The sequence below is a fragment of the Panthera tigris genome, chromosome B2 (genome assembly GCF_018350195.1).
Source record: "Panthera tigris isolate Pti1 chromosome B2, P.tigris_Pti1_mat1.1, whole genome shotgun sequence".
Classification (NCBI taxonomy): domain Eukaryota; kingdom Metazoa; phylum Chordata; class Mammalia; order Carnivora; family Felidae; genus Panthera; species Panthera tigris.
Window position 1 is genome coordinate 137,798,627 of NC_056664.1, and position 17,554 is coordinate 137,816,180.

The 17,554-nt window shown below is 40.2% G+C and overlaps 1 protein-coding gene across 12 annotated transcripts in view; it reads right to left on the minus strand.

Moving 5' to 3' along the window:
- The window catches only part of IPCEF1 (interaction protein for cytohesin exchange factors 1), a 185,324-nt gene that overhangs the window by 57,340 nt on the left and 110,430 nt on the right, over window positions 1-17,554 (minus strand). For 5 of the 12 annotated variants that reach the window (XM_042987362.1, XM_042987360.1, XM_042987363.1 and 2 more), the window contains 2 exons: window positions 16,204-16,243; window positions 15,397-15,566 (listed from right to left, as the gene is read on the minus strand). In XM_042987362.1, coding sequence (XP_042843296.1) covers window positions 15,397-15,566; window positions 16,204-16,243 — 210 coding nt within the window. The other 7 variants (XM_015544308.2, XM_042987365.1, XM_042987366.1 and 4 more) reach the window with 4 other exon arrangements.

The following is a 17,554-nucleotide window of genomic DNA, read 5'->3' on the forward strand; positions in this document are numbered from 1 at the left end:
CTAACGCTTACTGAGTGCTAAGCATGGGTCATTGAGGTTCTATCATCTTAGCCTTCAGGGGAAATTAATCATATCTCAGCCCCAGAATTCATGAAACTGATCCATTTTTTAACCTTGACACCAAACTAGATTGGCATCATAAAACAGGAAAGTTATGGAGCTCTTTAACATTAAAGAAACAGAACTCAGACCGGAACCCAGAAATCGCTTAAATAATTCTAAGACCCAGGCACTAACATAGAAGAGTATCTACAGTCATTGGACAGCACAGAAGAACAACCCTAGATTTGGAATCAGTATATTTCAATGCAGGGACACCCAGGTGGCTCAGCAGTTAAGTGTCTGACATCATCTCACGGTTCATGAGTTCAAGCCCCACATCAGACTCTGTGCTGACAGCTCAGAGCCCTGGAGCCTGCTTCAGATTCTGTGTCTCCCTCTCTCTCTCTCTCTCTCTCTCTCTCTCTCTGCCTCTCTCCCACTCATGCGCTGTCTCGTTCTCTCTCTTTCTCTCTCTCTCTCTCTCTCAAAAACAAGTAAACATTAAAAAAGATTTTTTTTTAAAGAATATTTCAATGCAAGCCCCTTACTGTGTGATCTTAATCAGAGCACTCAGGCCAGTGTCCACACAGTGACAAAGCAGATATAACCAGCATCTTGAGGCAAACTAGACTTAACATGGATGCATGTGGTACTGTAAAATTGTTAAAGTTATAAAAAATTTAGGATTTTATTGACATCAATTACAAGGAACTAATCATAAGAATGGGGGAAAGGAATAGAAAGAAAAGAGAAAGAATGAAGAAAAAGATGAAGTAAAAGAAAAAAATATGAAGAAAAGAAAAAGATGAAGTAAAATAAGTTTTTATTCTGTCCATTGTCAGTGGAGTCCTCTGAATAGCTGTTTCTATGTCTTAGCTCTCTTGTCGTCTTTGCATGAGATGAATCGCTGTAAAAAATATTTTAAGTTCTTTGGACAACAATTATAATGCTGGCAAGCTCACTATATCCTTCACACGTTACCTAGCGCATGTTTTTGTTCAAATAGTGTTGCATTTGAGATTATCTAACGTTATGAGTAGAATGAGATTTTGATCCAAAGAGATTCTCCTTACAAATGCCTAGGAATAGATATGCCACATAGAAAGTATTAAGCAAAAGCTTTTATTTTTTTTTAACTTTTTTTTTTAACGTTTATTTACTTTTGAGACAGAGAGAGACAGAGCATGAACGGGGGAGGGTCAGAGATAGAGAGAGGGAGACACAGAATCTGAAACAGGGTCCAGGCTCTGAGCTGTCAGCACAGAGCCTGATGCGGGGCTCGAACTCACGAGCCGTGAGATCATGACCTGAGCCAAAGTTGGACGCTTAACTGACTGAGCCACCCAGATGCCCCTAAGCAAAAGCTTTTAACTAATAAATAGCAAAGCACAATTTCCTACAGAATCCACACGTTCCTGACATTAATATAAAAATGGACTGAAGGTGCTGCTGGGGATAATAATCACGATGGTTCTGAGGGTTCTGAGGCTCCAACACGGGGGAGAAAAAGACACCTGAAGGAAGCAGACCACTTGTAGTGATGCTGCCCCTAAACCCGCCACCCACCCCCCATCCTTACCACCAGGCCAGACCAGCCAGACTTCCACTAACAGCACCTGCACCTCTTTGTGGGTGAGCTTCTCAACCTGCCAGATTCCACTTCTCCACCTGTGCGGAGGTGCTCAGCACTCACTGGCCCCAAGATGAGCCCTCAAGCAATGACTGACGGGACTTGATATTTAAATACCCCAGCTCCCTGCCCCTTGGGAGGGAAACCCTGCGGTACATGTTTTCCAAAGGCTCTCAGGGTTCCCTAGCACAGTTGGGCCTCAGCTCCCCACAGTCATAATTTGCCTGTGAAGGAGAATTTCTTTAGCTAATTTTCTACCCTTTCTCACTTCCCCATTCCCTTTCCAAGTATTTCTGGTTTCACTTCCTAAATACACTACTTGTACCCAAATCCTCTTCTCAGGGTCTGTTTCTGGAACACCTCAACCAAGATGCCATTTCACTCACAGAAATGTATCTCCTCATGGTTCCTACTCATGAATAGCACAACTCCTCACACCATAATCTTCTTCATTATTTCCTCCTAAGTATCACCCAAGGCCGTGACGTGACTACCTCACTATCACATTAGGTCATATTTAAGCGGTGACCAAGAAGTGACTGGCATCCTCTTCTATGATTTGTAAATCAGCTCTACTCATTAGTCATTTTTGGTATTCTTCCATTCTCTTTCTATGGAATCATATTTTATATGAAATTAAGTTACTAGCAAACTTTCTGGTAGTCTGACATAAGACAGTCCTTGCTTTCTGAAACATCATTTCCAGAAACAATTAAGATGGAAACCTCACAGTGCAAAAGAGTCTTGTGCCACTGTTCTCTGTAATATAAAATCCTGAGTACACAAGGCCCTTGGTGATCTGGTTTTGTCCAATATCATCTCCCAACTACTGTTTTAGAAACTTTAAAACCCTAGAGATAATTTTCACCTACACAGGGTTGGAAAGAAAGAAAGAAAGAAAGAAAGAAAGAAAGAAAGAAAGAAAGAAAGAAAGAAAGAAAGAAAGAAAAAAGAAAAAAAGAGAAGAAAGAAAGAAAGAAAAAGAAAGAAGGAAAGAAAGACAGGTGGGAGGGAGGGAGGGAAGGGGAAGAGAGAGTGAGAAAGCTGGAGGGAGGGAGGAAGGAAAATAAAGCACAAAATAGGAAGGAAAGGTTTCAAATAAATAGGAATAAACTTGATGAAATCTCACTATTACAGAATAAATTGCATATCTTACTACCTAATAAACTTTATCTACCATCCATTGTTAAAGCAGGAGTGGGGGAACAGTAAAGAATACCATTTAGGAAAATTAAAAATCTGATCCATTCTCTTTCAATATTAGAAATGTAGGAGAAATAAAAAATAAAGTTATTTCTTTTAGAATCCCAGTATAATACATAATCTTGTCTTCACACAATGTATATGAAATCGTCCAATAGTTCATGAGACTTCAAATATCTTCAAATCGTTTTCATGAGTTTCATGAGTGCCACTAAGGTATGACTCAACCCCAACAAAAATGGGAAAAGACATTTCTCCAAAGACGATGCACAAATGGCCAAAAACACACGAAAGGATGCTCAGGGTTAATAATCGTTAGAGAAATGCAAACCCAAACCCCAATGAGATAATACCTCCCCACATTAGAATGGCTACTATCAAAAAATACAAATAAAAAAACTAACAGAAAATAACAAGTGTTAGTGAGGATGTGGAAAAATTAGAACCCTTGTACCCTTTTGGGGCGAATATAAAATGGTGCAGCCTCTATGGCAGACATAATGGCAGTTCCTCAAAAACTTAAGAATAGAATTACCACATGACCCAGCAATGCCACTCCTGGGCCCGTAACAAAAATGAAAACAAAAACAAAAGAAAAAAATGGTCGGAAGCAGGGTTTCAAACAGATATTGCACACTAATGTTCATCGCAGCATTAGTCACGATGGGCAAAAGGTGGGCACGACCCAAAGTGTCCATCAACAGATAGGAATGTATAAAAAAAAAATGTGGTCTGCACATACAAGGAATGTTATTCATCCTTAGAAAGAAGGAAAATCTGACCCACACTACCTCACGGATAGACCTTGAAGAACACTGAGTGAAATAAACCAGACCCAAAAGGGCAAACACTGTGTGATTCCACTCACGCGAGGTACTTGGGATAGCCAAATTCACACAGAGAAGATAGAATGGTGACTGTCAGGGATGCAGGAGGGAAGAAATGGGGAGTTAACCGTTTAATGAGTACAGAGTTTTGGTTTCATAAGACAAAGAGAGTTCCAGAGACTGTTGTACAATAATGTGAATATACTTCTTGCCACTGACCTATATCCTCAAAAGCGGTTAATGGGAAATTTCACGTTACATGTATTTCATTACAAGTTTTCAAAAATAAAAAATAATTTTTTTAATTTTTTTTGTTTTTTATTTTAAAGAGAGAATGAGTGAGTGGGGGAGGGGCAGAAAGAGAGAGGGAGGGAGACTCTTAAGCAGGCTCCAAGGTCAGCGTGGAGCCAGCCCCAGGTGGGACTCAGATCTCATGACTGTGAGATCATGACCTGAGCCAAAATCAGGAGCTGGATGCTTAACCGACTGAGCCACCCAGGTGCCCCAAAAATAAAAAAATAAATTTAAAACATTTTTCAAGATACTACTGCAACGCTCATTATTAAAGGATAAAAATTGTCAAGGATGAACATGCATTTACGACAGTAATTTTTTTAAGACTGAAAGTTCGAAAATCGTGGCTAACGTGCTGTTAGCGAGCATCATCTCTTTCACAGGTAAGAGCCATCCATGTACGCATCTGCTACAGAGATAAGGAAGAAGGCCCAGAGAGGGCAGGCAGTTTGCCTAAAGCCTTAAGTAGCCGCAGCGGCAGGGGAGAAACTGTCCTCCTGATTCTGAACACAGGGATCATCTTTGACCCTACCACATTATTTCCTGATGTCTTTTTCGAAGACATTGTTTCAAACATAGTCTCCTGAATTCTGGCTCCTTTAAAAAATATTCAGTGCTTTTGGTGGTGGTGGTGTTTTTCATTCCCACTGCACAGTTTCCTTTTGAAATGTTCTTGAAACACGCTCTATGGGAGGCCAAACACAGCAGCACAATGACAAATGTGTCCATCGGTTAGCTTTTCTGTAGAAGCAGGTGGGCCCTTGGCCCTTAAAAAAGCTTGCTCCAGAGGGATGATGAATCAGCAAATAATGACTTCGCAGGAAAATCCTCAGCTCTAACCAAAAGTTCAGTTCATCCCATGGGCCACGTGGCATTCTATTGCTTGGGAAATGTGCACAGAAAGCCTCACCACAAAATCACGGGTTCCCTGAATTCTTCCAGGTCAGGAACTACGGAGCTGAAGACTCCTCCAGGGCTTTCTGGTGCACTTCCCTGTTTCATAGCTTAAAATCAACCTTTACACAGGGTTATTAGGTGCGTGTTTCAGAATCTCTAGCACAGGATAGGCCATTCTTGCCAAAAGAAACCACTTCTGGTGTCTAAAAACCCTTAGCGCAATTCTTCTGCACGGTATCATGTGAGCACATTTCACCTTATGCATACATAAAATTGTGTTTCTTTGTGTATTACCTTGATTTTTTTCTATTGTTTTCAGGTACATTTGATCTTCTCAAAGTTGCTCTGAACTATGTAAAGATATTGTTCTTGGTCAGATTACGCTTGTAAGAAAATGGATGCATAGAGACTTACATCCCTGAGCCAGGGATACTCAATTTGTAAGGAACTACAAGACTAGAATGCAGGTGCTATTTCTCCTTTATACCATGTGGGTGAAATCCACCTTCCTGCCTGCTTGCTTAAAAGGATTTGTAAGTTACCTTCCTGCCTGCTTGCTTAAAAGGATTTGTAAGTTAGGGGGCGCCTGGGTAGCTCAGTCAGTTGAGTGTCCGACTCTTGATTTCTGCTCAGGTCGTGATCTCACGGTCATGAGATCCGGACCCACGTGGGGCTCCACACTGAGCATGGAGCCTGCTTAAGATTCTCTCTCTCCGTCTGCCCCTCTTCCCCACTTGTACTCTCCCTGTCTCTCTCTCTAAAATAAAAAGAATGTGTAAGTTATATACACATACATACACATACACAGATCAATATATTTATACACACATAGCAACAATATGTATACACACACTAATAGTTATACAAACATACATATATTCATACACGTAAGTTAAGTATGTATCACTTTATTTTTAAGTTAGTGTATGTGTGCTTATGTATTCTATCACCTGTTAGCAATTTTAAGAAATTTTAGAATAAAAGGAATTTCTGATTTTAAAGTCTATAGATTGATAATTAAACTATGGTATAACTATGTGGTATAAATAACTTTGGTATTACACATACATAACTATATGTACTACACACATAGCTATTAGAAATGATATATGTGTGTTGATGTGAAAATATATTGATAATATATTGGTTAGTGAGAAAATCAAGTTACAAAAAAATACATAGTATTTTATTTTTGGAAAACGTAGAAGAAAATGGGAATATACACACCAAAATGTTTACAGTGATCACATCAAGCTGGTAAGACTGTGATTCATTTAAATAAATAAATGATCATAATTCATTGACTTCTTTCTGTTTGCCACATCTTATTTTTTTTTATTTTGCTTCATTTCATTTTCTAATTTTTGTAAATGAACGCATCATTATTTTATACGATTTTCAAGCACTTTCAAAATTAAATTTCCAACAAGCAAGAAAATAGATTCTACCAAAAAAAGATAAAGTAAAACAGAAAGAAGGTGTGGAAACACCAGCAAAAGCACAGTGCCCTGCTCACCATGGCCCTGAATGCACATGCCAGTCACTGCTGTGAGCTAAGAGGACTGTCCTCTCCTACAGCCCAACCTACGTCATTAACTCTGACATCCTCTTCCAAATCAGCAGTGACGGAGCATTTCACTGCCTCCTGAGAACAAGATAATAGAAACAAAGGATTTCATAGTCTTGGTGTTTCACAATTGATTATGTAAAGTTTGGAAAGATTTTAAAGAAAAATAGTATTGGCAACATAAGCCACTGTTGTCACCTTATATGAATTTAGCAACAAGAAATTAATTGAAAACAGCCTGACCCAACTATAAACTGAGCTGATCATAAAGCTTTGGTGGTGAACCATTATTTTGGAAGTTCATTCTGGGACCTCGCAAGGAAAACAAATGTTAGGGCACAGTGGTAGGTAGACAGCATCCGAGAAAATAAATAAATTAGGCTGAATGTTCCCTTTAAATTTTTTTTAATGTTTATTTTATTTGGGGGGCAGGGAGGGGAAGAGAGAGAGGGAGTCACAGAATCCAAAGCAGGCTCCAGGCTCTGAGCTGTCGGCACAGAGCCCAATGCGGGGCTTGAACCCACAAACCGAGAAATCATGACCTGAGCCGAGTCGGATGCTTAACCAACTGAGCCACCCAGGTGCCCCACAAGCATCCCCTTTAAAGATCATTTCCACTTACTTGAAATTATAATAAGGGAAGTAACAGAATTCAAAAAGTCCTCAATTATTCTTACATTCACATTTCAAGTGGTACCTAAATAGTCCTTTTCACCCCTTTCATCCATCAGTCGTCACCCTGAGTTCAGTTGCTCACTTAAAGCTGCTAACACATCCTATTTTGCCCTGTGTAGATCTATCAGCATTGCATCTTCCGTTTTCCCCTTTCTGGTACAAACTCTAGGGACATATGTTGGCAAAGGGTTCCTCAATTTTACATAATTAGTCTGAATTTTCTTCTCTGAAGAAACATTTTTAAATATTGGAATTTTGTTTGGGATATGCTCAGAAGTTGGCTGTTGACTAAAAACAATGAATATGAAGTTTACATAAATTAGAGCCCATTATTCCAAAGCATCTCATTTTGGTAGAACTCTGGGAACATGTAGGTGCTCAATTATGCTTTGACTAATTGAATTACATAACTAATTGATAATTATGCAATATAATAAGTAATTCACTCAAAAAACACTGGTGCCTACTCTGTGCCTGCAAGCTCTAGGCTCTAGGGACACAGTTTAAACCAGAGAGGTAAAGAATATACCCTCAGGTGTTTACACTGTAGTGGGTAAAAGAAGAAAAAAATCATATAAAAAGTTCTGATTGAAGGATTCATAAATTCCTCACAAATTTTTTGCAATCTATGGTAAACTCATGCAGACATTTTTCCAAAATCTGTGCTAAGAGGTGATTACTAATAAAAGGGTCAGAAGACTTAAAACGTCTCTTCCCAAGGGAAAATGAACTAATTCTTTATTTTTCTTATGCTGAAACACATTTTATATTTACTGAAATGTTCAAGGACGTTGTCCCACAAAAAGAGAAATTCTGGCTTTCCAGTATCATTTTCTGAAAAAGTAAATTTTGCCTAATCTAAAACCTGCTTAGATCTTTGCTGTAGAGATTCTCATGAAATTGATTCCCAGAAAAAAACCCTTCCTCTGAAATTCGCACACGCAAGGAAAGACCAAAAACATATGATACAGACATAGTTACTTGAACTCACAGACACGTGGAACCATTTAGCCAGGGAGTGAAAAAACGGGGTCACATTCAGGCAGGCAGATTGGATTCTCAAAGAACTGAAAAGTCTGCATAATATATATTAAGCTAGATATTAACCTCAAACCTCATCAGTTCTCATGAAATAAAGAGTTGCTGGATATTCACCTTTTCTATGCGAGGCCGAGGGGCCCCGAGGCTCCCCTGAATTGTTGATGCAATAGATCAAATGAATTGTTGATGCAATAGATCAAATGAAATCAATCAACAGTTACTTACCTGCTGAACAATGCAGGTTTCTAGTAATTTTCTACAAAGATGAAAGAATGTACAAAACTAAAAGAAACCAAAACAGTAAAAGAGAGTGGGTCTAAAGGAAATTCACATTTTTAGCCACACTCTTCCTCCCTCAGTTTACACATTATTTTCTCAGTCTCCCAGGCTCCAAAACTTGGAATCATTCTTATCTTAGGCTCAAATGTTTTGTGTCTTATATTCGAGCACTCAACATAGTTTGCCATTTCTTACTGTTAAATGTGCCGCCCGCTTTCATTATGTCCACTCCAATCCAGGAGTCCATGTCTCATGCCTGCATTTTGTTATATCTACTCCTGAAAAGTAGCTTCTGAAAACTCCTTTCTGCTCCAGTATATTCATTTATTACTGCTAGGTGAATACTTTCACTTGCTAATGAACCTGCAGTGGCTCCCTATTGCCTACTGGATCAAGTCCACATTCCTGCACCATGCATTTGATGCCCCCATTTACTGTCCCTGGCTACCTCTAAATGTGGACACCAAGCAGCCTGGGGAAAAGTGCCTGGCTTTGGTATTGGTAGATCTTATTTTTAATCTCAGCTCTGCCACTTAACTCCTTATTGACTCTAAGCAAGTTACTTAAATTCCCTAAGCTTCAGTAAACTTCCTTGAAATATGGGAATAATAAAATCTATCTTGCTAGGTTATGGGGATTCAATATAATACCTAACAGCGGGTTGGTACAGTTCATTTATATTTTCATTCCTTTGTTCACATATTCCCTTGGACTGGAATGCCCATCCCCCTACTCTCCTTGGGGGCAGGGGTCGGGGGAGGGGAAACTGTCTTCCAAGATGAATCTTAAGAGAATCTTCTCCCTGAAGATATTCTACAGTCACTGAAATGCACAGAAATAATGTTTTCTGATTGGTGAAAACTATGTTTACCTAGTAAAGGAAATCTTTGACCAGGAAAATCACACAGCTTTGGAAAAAATAATTAAAAAAAAAAAAAAAACACCTTCTTAGATAGGAAAAAAAGAGAGGGGGAAGAAAGAGAGGAAAAAAAGAGAGATTTAAAAAATAATCACTGGGGCAGAAGTCCTTCACATTTGGCCCAAAATATTTTCCTTCTTCCCAGAATTTACAGAATTGATCTGTACTGTCAATCTCAGAGCCGCTTTTTTTCACAAATCTTTCTTTGATTATGTCACTTACATAGCTCTCTCTCCTCTGCCCATCTAGAAGCCATTAATAGAAAGAAGAAATGCAGTCCCTTATTTTTTTAATCCTGTACTGACATTTACAACTGTTGGCCCAAATTATTAAGACCGCACTAATACTGGTAGGAGGATATGCATGTGGGTGGGGAGGAGGATGAATAGGTTGGGGGGACGATGAGCTTTTCATGCGGGGTTCACCTAAAAAGAAAGTATTTTCAATCTCTCCTCTATAAGTAACATTAAACTGTGCTTTGTAATTAAAGCCTAAATTGTTTAGGCAATGGCTCCAAGTTGATTATCACCATAATGCAGATGTTCCCTTGATGGATTTTGATAGTCCACATACACTCCTAGATAATATAAGAAAATACATCAGCGAGATGATTAAATGCTCTCTGAACAGAAACATTTAAGAATTTCAAATGAGTTATATAATACACTTTACTTTATAATAGGTCTTGGGTATAAATAAAATCCACCATATATTTCTCAAGGAACTAAGCAAGATTTTAATTAAGAACTCTTTGGGTGCCTGGGTGGCTCAGTGGGTTAGGCGTCAGACTTCAGCTCAGGTCATGATCTCACAGCTCGTGGGTTCTAGCCCCTTGTCGGGCTCTGTGCTGACAGCTCAGAACCTGGAGCCTGTTTTGGATTCTGTCTCTCCCTCTCTCTCCGCCCCTCCACCAATTGCGTTCTGTCTCTCAAAAATGAATAAACGTTAAAAAAAATTTTTTTTAATTCTTAGAAAAGAGGGGCGCCTGGGTGGCTCAGTCAGTTAGTGTCTCACTCTTGATTTCGGCTCAGGTCACAACCCCAAGGTCCTGGGATACAGCCCTCTGTTGGTCTCCATGCTGAGCCTGGAGCCTGCAGCCTGCTTGAGATTCTCCTCTCTCTCTCTCTCTCTCTCTCCCTCCCTCTGTACCTTTCCGCCACTTGCGCTGCTCTCTTTAAAAAAAAAAAACAAAAGATGGGGCGCCTGGGTGGTTCAGTCGATTAAGCATCCGACTTCAGCTCAGGTCATGATCTCACAGTCAGTGAGTTCGAGCCCCGCGTCAGGCTCTGTGCTGACAGCTCGGGGCCTGGAGCCTGCTTCGGATTCTGTGTCTCCCTCTCTCTCTGCCCCTACCCTGCTCATGTTCTCTCTCTCTCTCTGTCTCAAAAATAAATAAAAACATTAAAAAAAGAAAAAGAAAAAAAAAAGAATCAAGAAAAAGAATTCTTAGAAAAGTAAAATTAGTTATAGCAAAAGCAGAAAAATCTAAGACCTTAAAAATAAAAGATACTTTTAATGACTAATAACATCTTAAGGACTTGTCACTATTTCATAGTAACACACCTGAAGGAAAACAGTAATTCAGAACTTTGCTTCTTCACCAGAGAGAAGATGTTGGTCCCAAACTTCTCCAGCTGTGCCTGGTGTCCAGGTGAAGTGTGAGAGTGCCAGAGGCTCCCTGGGAAACGTCTGCCTCCCTTTCAACATTTTCCACCCCCAGTCGGATCAAGATCAAGTTGATCAAGATCACCAGACCCTTGCGTACAGCCAGTGGCCATGGTTAAAAATAATCTTTGATTTTTTATTTTTTTTAATGTTTTATTTAGCTTTGAGAGGGAGAGAGAGGAGGAGAGGGAACAGGGGAGGGGCAGAGAGAGAGGGAGACACAGAATCCAAAGCAGGCTCCAGGCTCCAAGCTGTCAGCACAGAGCCTGACGCTGGGCTCGAACTTATGAACTGTGAAATCATGACCTGAGCCAAAGTCAGATACTTCACCAACTGATCCCCGCAGGTGCCCCTAGAAATAATCTTAAAATAACAGCCCCTAATACAATGTTACCAAATGGGAGCGGCTGTGTGGCACCTACTTGGGACCATGAAACCCTACTGGAAAAATATTTTCCAGTAAAAGCAGTATTTATCCCTACCATTTCTCAAGATCCCCACGGGAAACGTAAATGTTGATGATTCCTAACCTTCATTTATTTCATGAAATCAGCAAATATTAATTGAATGCCTGTGTCAGCCACTGCACTAAAATATACTTGTGATCCTGTCCTACAGAGATTATCTTCAATATAGAAAACAGCAAGCCTAACAAACATGTACAAAGGGGAAGAAAGGTATAAAACTAAGAAAAGTACAAGCTTCTATGGGTACAGGCAGAGGCGTCCTGATTTAGGTCAGAGGATAAGGCCAGGAGAAGGTCAGAAGGAAGGCTACTTAAGCTAAAATCTGACTTCTAAGGAGGACTCAGGTCATTGGGATTGTGTGGGAAGAAGACTTTTGGGCATGGAGACAAAGCTTTTTCTGGGCAGAGAAACAGCATGTGTAGAAAGGCTCAAAGAGAGTGCCAGCATATGTGATGCTAAGAAGGAATTAAAAGAAATTCTGTAGTTGGAGGCTGGATGGTGAAGGGGAGGGTGGCGCAATAAGAGAGATAGAGGTCAGGAGACTCTCACAAGCGAGGAAAGCGATTTGTACTTTATCCAAGTGGAAAGGGAAAACAACTGTGTGGATTTCAAGATTGTAAACAGCCTGGGTTTTTATGGCTGTTACACTTGAATATGGTTTTGTTAAGACCTGGTACACACATTCTTGTGTGCTGTAGCACATTCTAAGCACAGAACATGGGGTGTGAAAATGGCAGATGAGTATCTGGACTTGACCTTTCTCAAGGAAATCCGGGTAGTGCTGTTTGAAGCAGCAAAGTGTCATGAAGGGAGAAGGTACACCATGAATCAATTACTGGGTAGTAATATGACAAAAAAGGTGCCCAGGATGGTGAGGGTGATGTGTCAGAGAGCGATAGAGACCAACAAAGGGATCCCATGAGATAGATCACCATACTTTCGTATGAGAATTGCCCTAGACTCCATCTCTAGAGCTCTTCTCTCAGAACCCTACTGAAGACTGTCATTTATCCTCGAGTCGGCATGGGGTCAGGCCGGCAGATGGCAACGATTCTGGCTACAGAGTCAAAGGGGCGGAAGGTGATGTTTTCCCCGCTTACTACTTGCATCACAGGGCTAGACACACAATCTCCCTGGGTCTCAGCCTTCCCAACTTTCCAAATGTGGTGACAATTACTACCTCAGAGGGCGTTTTTGAGCAGTAAGAAAGAGCATGTGTGAAGGGTACCTAGAATATCCCTTGGCGTCATAGTAGGCATTCAGTAAGAAGTGGTTCTTGCTGGGATGCTATTGGCTCCATTACCTCCCAGCATCAGGCCAAGGAAGAAAGAATAGAGGAGAGAATAAGAGGTTTGCTCATTAGGCATTAAGTGCCTTGGGAACTACTTTGTTGAATCTGAATTCCTTGTGTGGCAGAAAGTCAATAAACGTTCTTAGCTTGAGGACATGTGTTTGGTTCTTATTTCACAGTTGACATTCACATGGATACCAGGAATATGACTGCTAATTAAGTACTCATTGAGTAGCCTTTTTTCCTCATCACAAACATATAATTAAGATGTCAGGGTATGCACGCACGCCCACTCATGTGGGTGTATGTATGCGTGTGCGCATGGAAAGAGAGAAAGTGAGAATTTCTCTATAATAAAGTCATAAAATTAGGGAGCTGGAGGTCCCTCTGTTACATATCACTCGTTTATCAGGGTAACTCCAAGGCCAGACAACAGTAAACTCATTCTCCATTCAATGTCGCTAACCTAACTCTATTCAGGTACATGATTTGCTCCCTGAATATTGCTTTATACATCTGCATGAAAGCAAACGAGGATAGGGCGCTTGAGAGTGCCAGATGGCTCTCTCCTTTACCTCTTTCCAATCTCATCTCAGATGACATTTCTGCTCCCTGTGGAAGCATGAGATTCCTAATGCCTAAAACAGGTAACTGTCCTCTAAGTTGCTGCTGTAAGAGAAGCTTAAGCCAAATGAGCCAGTGAACCAAAACAGCCAAATCTGTAACTATGTGTGATTCAGAAGGGGCTTCCTTTAAATTCTATGAAGATGGGGACAGCACCAAGAACATACTTGCTCAGTAATTTCACCGAGGAAATTAATGCCATGCCTCTATCTGAGCTTGTTACTTCCCACGGATGTGCCAGGTTTGATCAATACCCAATCCTTCCAACAGCCTCTGGAAATTCCCAGAGAGCTATTGAAAGGTGTGTCAGTAAGTCCTCTCAACTTATAAGAGATGCAGATTATCAGTGGCCACAACTACCCAAAAGCAAGAGCCAAAAATAATATGAAACAGGAGGAAAAAATCTGTAATGACCTTAATTCCTCCTAAGAAAAAAAGCTGTGTTCATTTAGGAAAAATCCCCGAAGACAGAAGGTGCAACCCCAGCCCTAGGTTGCCTTAATTTGGGTAAAACTATTCCATGTTAAACAAGAGATGAACGGATATACCCAGAAGGGGAGACGAGAGAAGGGAGATAGTGGGTACCTGCATACTCCACAAGGTGATTCTTTCTTGAAACCCTCCCAAATCTTTGATAAAGTTGTTACAGCTCACTGAAGCCTTAAATAAATATATATTTTACGGAACTCAATAAAGGACTTTGTACCATGTTTTGCATGGGGTGAAACCAAAGCAATTAGCCTGAGAACAGGGGGCTGGAGAGGGGTTGTAGAGAAAGAAGCATGGCGGGCTGGATGGGTTAGGGAGGGTGGCGCAAATGCTTATTCCAGAGCACTGGAGTTGGATTTGGGTCCAGTTTTACCCAGTCTTTACATAACAGCTGCCTAGGGGCATATGGGTAACAAATTTCATATTAATGCCCAATGAATGTAAGTTGATCCACTAAAATCCACAAACTATATACAGCACCTCTATTACAGTTATGAAGTTACATGCTCTAAAGCTCTGTTACTTGAGTGATGGGGATCCACCAGCCATTTTAGAAGAATGGCGTCATACAGAAAGGATGGCTCTTGCTTAGGGGCAATTCCTAAGTAATTTCCCCTTAACTGCTTAAAGGACATCCATTGCTGAACTTCATTAGACCCCAAAAGAAACTCCAGCTCTCCTGAGATCAGCAATTGGCCACTGGGGGTTAATGAAGAGAATTCCTATATGAAAAGCCTCTACTCATTCAATATTCAACAACATCGCTGTCTTCAAAAATGTTGCTAGCCAGGAACGCTCAGCAAACCTTCTCACAATAACTTTATTTCCAGCCCTTCCCAACAGAAAACTAGCCTGTGAAGCAGACCACAGAAGTGTACCGCTGATTAAGGACAAATCAGGTAACTTTCTTTTCAAGTGTTGTCTGATCATCGTACTTTAATGCCATCACCAAGCATGCCAGGCAACAAGAGGCAACAGTCAGCAACGCAGTGCTGGTACGCGGATTAGTGACTCTAAAACCAACCCACCCAATAAAGGGCAGGGGAAAAAATAGTTAAGGAGAAGAAATCAAAGTACATTCTGTGGACTGAATCAGTTTACACCCCTGATAGGTCTTAAAGCCGATTCCCCGTTTTACTAGAAAGCTTAATAACAAAAAGTTTCCATATAAAGTGCTGTCCATATAAGTCTTGAAATGAGTACAATTTCTCATGGAAGAGTAGTAACATTCATAGACAGATAGAAGTTTGGACAGCCCTCTCCAACCAAAGATGAGTCAAGCAGGATGATTTCTGTCTTCCGTAAAATAGAGTGCAACAGCCTTCCTACCTACTGGATCAGAAAAGGTTTCTAGAACTTACTTATCTGCTCTGTTCCAAGTTCCAGAAATAAAAATGAACTTTCCCATAGGAACCACCTGGTCCTCAGTGATGTTTAAGCCACCCTTGTCAAAGCAGCTGAAAGGAGAGGAATATTGTAGACTCACCATTTGGTGGCTGTACCAGTAGAGCGACGTTCCCTTCAGCACCACCCAGAACTTTTTCCATTTGTTGCTTAGGAAAGTTCCTTTTTCTTTTTTCTTATACAGCCACCCTTGGCAGTCAGCATGTCCCAGGTCTTTACATGATATCCTCCTCCGACTCATCGTGAAAAAACCTGCAGCAATTATATGAGAAGGTAAATAACACAGTACCCTGATTTACATGACCAAGTGAAAGGTAACTGTTGTTTACCTCTTGAGAGCTGAATTTTTTTTACTAAAATTTATGCAAAGTAAATGCAAAAAAAAGAAAAGAATTAATATTTATTTTATTTTTAAGCATTCATTTGGTGCTTAGAAGGTACAAGATATGACCAAAGAAAGAGGGAGGCTAATATGCAAGTGTTAGTCTAAGAATATTATTCAACAAGAAAAAATTGAAAAAATTCAAATCATGAGCCTGGCAGGCATATCGTTGTACTAACACAGCTCCTTTCAAAATAATAGCAGTCATTATGCAATAGATAGAGAAGGGTTAATGCCCACCTAAACACAGCTACTTCCCGACTCGGGTGCCAGCTTTTCTAAGCTTTATTGACATACCACGAGGGATTAATCCAAATGAACAGCATGCCGTCATTTCTTAAAATCGAGCCAAAAATAACCAAAAATTTAATCTGCCATCCACCTTCTGATATGAGCATTAAGACAGACAAAAAAATAAATAAATCTGATCCCAAAGAAGGCATCCGAGAGACAACCCACACTCACGCACACGAAAAGGGGATAAAGAAACAAAAGAGATCTAATTACCTTGAGTTTTCTTTCTCTGCTTCTGACGCAAGGGAACCTGCTGATAATGCAGGAAGGAAAGAAAAGAGGAAATTTCTGATTGTGTTGTAACATTTGTAAAGAGAGAAGGAGGGAGGGGGTGGCAGTGTTTATGAGCAGGATGGAAGCTAAAAAAAACTCTCCAAGCAGAGCTAAAGGGGAGCTACTCGCTGAGGCACAAAATGTGCTAATTAGAATCGTATACGTTGAGCTGAACCTGAAGAAAGATACAAAGATGCGTAACTCGGCGTTTATCACTAATGTTTCCTGTTTCCACCACAGACAGTTTTAATGCTACCACTTCTGTTAGGGCAGGACAGTGTGCACTGAAGTTCTTAAAAATAATGAAATCTTTCCCCTTTGACTTTTTTGTGGGTGTCAGAGAGAATCAAAAAACAGATCCTGCTTCTTCTCTGGCAATTTTTTCAATAACACCAATTAATTAAATAAACCGGGAAACTAACTGCGATCTCACAATGCTACGGGTTCGTATCAGATTGTTAAACCCGTGGCCCTGCCCCCATCTAGGGTTACACCTACACCACATGAATTCAATATCCCAGAAAAAGAAGTCCCACAACCTCTTTTGGTGACATCTAAGTATCTATCCTCCTTATCAGGAAATTCTTATCTACAGCCAGACTCAAATTACTCATTCTGTCTTTAAGCATCTCTGAATGTTTCTCACATGTTTCACAGAAGATAAGTTAATTTCAACTTCTATTTTATACTAGCTCTTCAAATATTCAAATCAGACATAAGATAATATATCTGAAATACACATCTTTCACAATACATTTTATTTTATTTATTTATTTTTATAACGTTTATTTATTTTTGAGACAGAGAGAGACAGAGCATGAACGGGGGAGGGTCAGAGAGAGAGAGACACAGAATCCGAAACAGGCTCCAGGCTCTGAGCCGTCAGCACAGAGCCCGACAGGCTCGAACTCACGGACCGCGAGATCATGACCTGAGCCGAAGTCGGCCGCTTAACCGACTGAGCCACCCAGGCGCCCCCACAATACGTTTTAAACAATATGTGTAAGATCAGACTATCAGCAAACACAGATAATAAAAAAAAAAGAAAAAAGCTTTCAAATGGCTGTGTGTGTGTGTGTGTGTGTGTGTGTGTGTGTGTGCAGAGACGTTTTAGATTAAAGAAGTTGCACATTATCTAAGCTGAATTTACTCATATATAAAAGATTTAATCTTTTATGTTAACAAGTAGAGAATTTAAAAATATTGTACATAATCGCAAAGCAGCTCTAATGGTTGACATACAATCTTACCACAACATTTGATAATATAGATGTTCCTGGCTAGTATTCTG